This window comes from Grammomys surdaster, unplaced genomic scaffold, assembly GCF_004785775.1.
Source record: "Grammomys surdaster isolate TR1022 unplaced genomic scaffold, NIH_TR_1.0 1162, whole genome shotgun sequence".
In the NCBI taxonomy this organism is placed as follows: Eukaryota; Metazoa; Chordata; class Mammalia; order Rodentia; family Muridae; genus Grammomys; species Grammomys surdaster.
Window position 1 is genome coordinate 346,452 of NW_021605581.1, and position 7,478 is coordinate 353,929.

The window sequence follows — 7,478 nt, forward strand, 5'->3', positions numbered from 1 at the left end:
AACTACTTACTACTGCTCGCTACCCCCCTTCAGTCCATGCACTCTTCAACCTAAGTTCCTTGCCTCTCTTTAAGCAAAACACTCGCTAGCCCTTCCAAATCTGGCTACCTCTTTCACACCTGTAGGAACAAGACAAGTTTCTCAGCCGTCCCTTGCCCTGGCAGGCCTGACCTCTGCCCTCCTTTATACCAGCAGTGAACTTTGGAAGGCAGCTCTGCTCACTACTGTAGCCCAACACCATTGCAGACTTTGTACTTATCACAACTGGTACTTATCATAATTTCTTACCATAATTTGATTATGAGCCCTCTTGAAAACAGAAACTAAATCATATCTACCTCCCCACTTGGAAAGATTAATTTAGGCCCACTACAGATATTTAAGGTGTATTGAATAAAAATAAAACAAAACCTGGCCAGCACTGTGCTACGAAAATACAATAAAAAGCTATGTTCTCAATAGCTTATCACCTATTTGTTAAGGGAAAAGATAAGCTCATGAAATAGTAAGTTTTTTCCTAGAGACAGAGCAGTGACCATCAAGGAATCTGCGTTTTGAAACATCAATCAATGAAGGCCTCTGCTCCAGAGTGGAAACTATCTGGGAGTATACAAACAGTAAGTGTGTGTCTTCAGTCACTTCTGGAAACCCCTGGCTTTAATTACAATATGTCACATGACTTGAGAGCAATATACAACAAAGTCCAGCTTAAGAGCAGAGTCTATCTGGGGACATGTGTGGTCTATCACCCTGACTGCTTCAGAGAGTAAGTGCTCACTGAACTTGTGGATTGAGTAATCGAGAGATCTGATGCTTTTCCTTCTCCTCCTCTTCCTTCTCCTTTTCCTCTTCTTCCTCCTCTTCTTCCTCTTCCTCCTCACTTTCTTCTTCCTCTTCTTTTTCATTCGATGGTCTAGGTGTTTATTAGAAGCCTTGAACCTCCAGAATGTCTTTGAATTTTCTGGTCCACCTTCGGAGTGCTGAGATTACAGGCATGCATCACCATACCTAGTAATCTGGTATTCACACATCAAAAAATGTCTGTACCCTAAGGGAGGCAGGTATGTCAGGAGTTGGGGTCACCTAGAATATACACTCACACAAAAGCAATGATCTTCTCTAGGCCCCTAACTTTTTCCTGTACTTGGAACTCACTTGTCAAACAAGGTATTCTTGTTTCTTTTGGTGAAAGCAGCAAAAAAGGGGGAGCAGGGGATCTCTATGAAGCTATAAACTATTTCTCTGTATCCTGTCTTCTCTCCATTCCCCATGGTTCCCTGGCCAGGAAGGTTAGGAGTTCAAGGCCAGCTTCAGATAACATAGCAACTTAAAATCACTGAAAAGACACTGAAAAACAGCAACAAGAAAGAAAGTTGAAGATCTGTGGCCCTCAGAATAAAGATCAACACAGGGAAGCAAGCAGAGTGTGGCAAAATAAAAAGAATCCTTCATGAATTTTATCTCAGGAAGCAGACGCACACACCGACAATTCCAGGTACTCCTGAGGCAGGAGGATCGCTTTATCACAAGCTGGGTTTGCAACCAGCTTGAGGACAACAGAGAGACACTGTATGAAAAAAAGGGTATGGGAAAACTAAAGACAGAAAAAGAGCAAATACTGTTTACGGGCTCTAGAGTCCAGAAACGCTGTTGAGCTTAATTTACTTTTCTGGCATGCAATTTTGGATCAGGAAAATAAATGGTTTATGAGCAAAGAAAAGTATTAAGAAAAGAATGTGTCATCTCACAGTTACTCGTTCATTGCTAAGGGTTGTGCGGAATGCACAAGTGATGTTAAGTGATGTTAAGCAGGACCATCCAAGGGTGTGTAAGATACCCACAAACCACCATCAGACAAAGAAGAAAGTAAAAGTCCCTCAGGGAGGTGCAAAATAAACCTCACCTAGAGGGAGAAGAAATCTGAAATGTGTTATAAAACACATTATCTGAAAACACCACACTTTGAAGAGAAAAACAACTTTGCTAGTTCTTGGTACTTCTTGCTGAGCTATCTGCCAGATTATCTACCTACTCCAGCCTAGAGTCATTGGCATCTCCCCAGTTACCACATGTTCCCATTACCAGGGAATGGAGAGAGCTGATGGTGGCAACTAATCTGTGCAGGACTCTGAAATGGGCCAGACTGTGCAGTCAACCAATGAATTTTCTCAGAGCCCTACAGGGTAAGCAGGTTGGGGGAAGGGTGGTATAGAAGGCTTTTGATATTGTTTTCGCACTTATTTATTTATTTTGTGTATCCGTGTATATGTACGTGTGTGGACATGCATGCCACAGCACACTCATGTAGATCAAAGGACAATTTGGGGAAGTTGGTTATCCTTCCATCACACATGTAGGTTCTGGGTATTAAACTCAGATAATCAGGCTTGGTGGCAGGGGCCTTTAACCACTAAGCCATTTGCCTTCTCACCCGTGTGTGTGTGTGTGTGTGTGTGTGTGTGTGTGTGTGCGCGCGCACGCGCACACGCGCGCGTGAACCCACAGGTCTGACCCAGGTAGAGCATGAACTCTCTCAGTGCACTGTGGTATTTCAATGATCCTCACAGTACAAAGAGTGAACACTGAGTTCTCTGACTTGTCCAAACCAGCTCACTAAGATTTTAACATCTCCCTGCTAATCAATTATTTCCAAATTATAATGGCATTACACAGCTGTCAGAGAATGTGCAATTTGGGGCCATTTGTCCCTTTGAACCCAAGCATCTATTTAAAACTATGCTTATTTACGACAAAGAAAAAATTGCATGTATACACATTTATTGATTAGCTCTGAAGGTGAGATGCCTTTTCAAGGACATAGCTTTGAAAACGTTTCAATTGAAATTCGTTGCCCAGGGTGGACAGTGGCACATGCCTGTAATCCTAGCATTCTCATTATCTCCAAATGAACTGCTTAGCCTTGTGTTTCCCCACCTGGAAAGTGGGTCTAACAATAGCGCCATATCCTAAAGCGAAGGAGAGGCGGTGCTATTGTCTACATAGATGGCTAAGCGCAGTGCTTGGCACAGAGTAAATGTTCAGTAAATGGATTTCATTATTTGGATGTAAGCCTCTAGTGTCTCCAGAACGCAAGTCGTTCAGTGACCACAGAAAGCTTTCCCCAGAGTCGCTGCCAACTCTTTAAGAATATCTCTACCTACAGCTCAACAGAGCACAGTGACATCAGCCACCTGCTTCCCTGGACCGCAGCTCCAGAGGTGGCCATGTCGCCTCGCTCAGGCCCCAAAACAGGGCAGACGCTGTCTCCGGTTCGCAACAGCACAAAACTTAACCCAGCTTTCTCACTTGAGTGAACTCCGATTGGAGGCGGCCAGGTTAGGTGGGCACGGATCCCGATCTGAAGGAATGTGGGCACCGAGCCAGGAAGGGCAACACTTCCACCTGCCAAGCGCCAGGTTGGGAAGCGCTTCTCCACTGCATCCACGGTGACTCCCACCCTGTCACAGGGAAATGAGGGACCTATCTCAAAATGCCAATCGGATGAATTCCCCGCGTATCCTCTGAAAAGCCATCATTGCCACGGTTTCGAAGGGTGGGTGGGGGAGCACCCAGGTGAAACGCGACCTCCTGAGTGCTTTGGGAGCGCTCCCGGCTCCGCAGACACGTGCGCTTGGGTGGCCAGCGGGTCCTGCCTGGGTCCCCACCACCCAGGCCCGCCCAGCACGCCGCACTCACCAGGTGAAGAGTTTGCCTCGGATCCTGCTCAGTTGGCGGCCGATACTGCTCACCGTACCTAGCGCCTGGGGCTCGCTGGCCCCCGCGCTCGCTGGCGATTCAGCCTCCATGGGGTACCTACGAGCCTCGCGTGCCCGGAACCCCGAGAAGTGCTCGGGCCCGGAAGACAGGAGGCGGTGCCTGTGAGGACGGCGCGCGGACTCGGCTCGCGCCCTGACTTGCTCTCCTGCTGAGCTCGCTAGCACGCTCGCCAGAGTCCCGGTACTCCTCCGCCCCGATCGTGCGACAAATCATTAACTGTCCAGCCCTTAGGGCCAGACAATGCTTTTGCAGATCACCACCTGCCACCTTTGAGAAGCTGGAGGAGAAAGGGCGGGTTTGTTTTCTCCGCTGGTGTCAGAGCTGAGTAGGATATAACGTAAATTTAAGATGAGGGGGTTGGGCTTCTTCCTCCCCCACCTCCCTGTGGGTGGAGTTGATTTGGTTAGTTTGTTTGACCTAAGGTCTCACTCTGTACCCGCCCCTCCCCCCCCCCCCCCCCGCCCACCCACCCACTATCCTGGAACTCAAGATTTGGCCGAGGCTAACATCTAACTCTCAGCAGTCCTCCTGCCTCAGCTTCCAGAAACCTGGGAGTTACAGGTCGGCGCTACCACGCCCAATGCGTTTCAGGATTTTATGGTTCCATATTTGAAATCAGCAAACTATAGTTAACCCGATAAGAGGTGATCTTGGCCGGTTCCCAGGATGCCCGTACAGGCAGCAAGTTGGTGCCCTCCTGAACTTTGCTAATTGGAAGAACCCACTGACCCCGCCTCTGTGTCCAAGTCTCCCTCCTTCTCCCTAAAAGAACTGAAGAAAAGCTATGGTTTCTTGAGGGAAATGTGTCTTTGTGGTGCGGGTTAGGCAAGCCTCCTTGCCTTGCAGACGCGTTAGGTTGCCTTGTCACCCTCAGCGCTGCCCTGACCTTGACCCGGGCCACGCTTTCTGATGCTTGGATGGACTTAGAGGGATGGCAAGAGGGAATAAAAAGCGTAATGGGAAAGTTCTGGTTCTTGCTGACAGAAGTAAGTCTGTAGTGCTGATTAAGCATTTTTTTTTTTCCCTGAAAGAGACCAGGCAGACAAAAGAAAAGGTATTGGTACTGATCCCCGCCCCCTCACTCACGCTGACCCCCAACCCCCTCCTTTAGTGGATAGAGGAACACAGTAAACAGCAAATTCCAGAAGACTGTGTGTGGATGCAAAAGAGCAGGTGGTTTTGTAGGAGACACTAAGAAAACCCAGGTTTTTAACTAGCTGGTAACTCACACCTTTAATCACAGCTCCTAGGAGGCTGAAGCAGGAGTATTGCCTTAAGTTTGAGGTTAGCCTAGAATAGTGTGAGTTCTAGGTTAGCCTGAGCTAAAATGAGATCCTGCTTCAAAAATGAGATCCTGTTTCAAAAATGCAAAGTGAGGGTAGGGGTGGGTGGCTCAGCCCATAAAGGTACCCGATGCCAGGATTCAAGTCCTGGAACCCACATGGTGGAGGCCGAGAACAGATCCATCCCTACCAAGTTGAACTCCACATTTAGGCAATGGCACACACAAAGACACAATCAATCAGATCAATATAACAAAGAACGTTTATGAAAAGGGGAATAGGTTTTGGAAAATGTACCTAAGTGAGCCTTAAGTTTGTCAACTACAAGCGCTGTAAAGTGTAAATATAATTATTTTCTGTTTATTTATGTCTTTTTGAGACAAAACCTCACTCCATAGACCAAGCTAGCTGAAACCCAACTATATAGCCCAGTCTGGCCTCCAATTTAGGGCAGTCCTTTTGCCTCAGCCTCCTAGGGGCTGAGGCATGCACAATCATGCCTAGCTGAAATGATGGTTAGGATTATTTTTCTAATTTTATGTATTTATTTTGGAGGTTTGTTTGTTTGTTTTGTTTTGAGACAGGGTCTCTCTAAATAGCCCTAGTTGTCCTGGGCCTCACTGTGTAGACCAGGCTAGCTTCAAACCCACAGAAATCTTCCTACTTCTGCCTCCCACGTGCTAGAACTAAAGATGTTCACCTTTGGCTATTTTTTCTAACTTTAAAAGGACTTAATCAAATTTGCATTACAAGTGCTTGAGGAAAAAACAGGATGGATAAGTTGGACATAAAGTCTTCAGGATAAGTTGAGACTGAAATTATTTTTATAATTTTTAAAATAAATATTCTTTTTTTTTTTTTAATTTTTCGAGACAGGGTTTCTCTATGTAGTTCTGGCTGTCCTGGAACTCACTCTGTAGACCAGGCTGGCCTCGAACTCAGAAATCCGCCTGTCTCTGCCTCTCAAGTGCTGGGATTAAAGGTGTGCGCCACCACCGCCCAGCTAAAATAAATATTCTTATTAAAATATAATAAAATAAGTGTTGTAGTAATTGCTGAGGGTAAAGGTCAATAGTAGAGTACTCAGTCAGTGTGCTTAAGGGCCTGGATTCATCTCTAGACTTACAAAGACATAATTGCATAGATACATTTACTTAGACGGGCAGATCTGTCTGCTTTGATAAATAGTCCGAGATAGAGAGTGAAACTCATGACTAGATGACCAAAGAAGACTGTCTGAACATTAGGGAACAACTTGGCGAAGCCTTCTTGGCTTCGGAGCACCCGAAGCACCCGTGGCGGCTTGGGGTGTGGCTCAGGTGAGAGAGTGTTTACCCAGCATGTGTGAGGACCTGGGTTCAAAGTGAAGAGAAGCAAGTCCCACACGCCTGTAACCCCAGCACCTGAGGAGGCAGAAGAAGTTCAAAGTCATCCTCAGCTACCTGGAGGGTTCACATCAGTCTGAGGTACACAAGACCCTGTCTCAGGAGGGTGAGGAGAACGCATAAACAATATCCATTAAAGTCTACAGATGGACAATGTGGAATTTTTGGACATTGTGGCCTAGGCCTTTAATCTCAGTACTCGGAAGGCACAGGGAGGTGGATCTCTCTGAGGTGGTGCCAGCCTGGTCTACATAGTGAGTTCTAAGATAGCCAGAGAGCAACACAGAGAAACCTTCTCTAAAAGAAAAAGGGAAAGGAAAAGGACAATGTGGTAGTTTTCACATGAACCCTGTTTTCATCTGTGTTCTTGACACAGCACAAACGCCTCCCTCAGGTGATTATGTAAGACTGACAATCCCTCAGATCCCCACTCTTTGCTTCATGAAACTGAACAACCCATTCTCACTGACTAATCAGAACAAAATTCGTATTAACCAAGTTTTAATTAATTGACGGGGTTGTTGGTGGTGGCAGAGGTGGTGGTTGGTTGGTTGGTTGGTTGGTTGGGTTGGGTTGGTTTTCTCTGTACTGTAGTCATAGCTATCCAGTAACTCTGTAGATCAGGCTAGCCTGGGACTCAGAGATCTGGCTGCCTCTGCCTCCTGAGTCACCAGTGGGATTAAAGGCATGTGCCACCATCACCAGGCTGTGGTTGTTTTGTTTTTAATTTATTTAAAAAGTATGTTTCCCAGGCTGGCCTAGGAATCATGATCCTCCTGCCTCATCCTCCCAAGAGCTGTACTTATGCAATTATCAGCACACCTAGCTTTAACCAAGTTGAATTTTGCCTTCTAGCCCCAGGCCTCTGAACTTTCACCCTCTATGAGTCAGCATTCCAGAAGAGTCACTCCTAAAAATAGGCCACTTTCAGCTAAAACCTTCTCTGTCAGTCAAACCAACTCCATGAAGTCTTGGGATTGAGAGGGGGGAGAGGAGTAGGGAGAGGGAGGGGGAGGGGAGGGGGAGAGGGGGA

General features: G+C 46.6%; 1 protein-coding gene across 1 annotated transcript in view; it reads right to left on the reverse strand.

Annotated features, from left to right (window-relative positions):
* Positions 1–3,831, reverse strand: part of Slc35f2 (solute carrier family 35 member F2) — a 46,167-nt gene extending 42,336 nt beyond the window's left edge. Inside the window, exon 1 of the mRNA XM_028783623.1 lies at positions 3,697–3,831. Coding sequence (XP_028639456.1) covers positions 3,697–3,806 — 110 coding nt within the window. The 5' untranslated portion in view covers positions 3,807–3,831. The remainder of the gene's footprint in view (positions 1–3,696) is intronic.
* Positions 3,832–7,478: the final 3,647 nt, after the last annotated feature.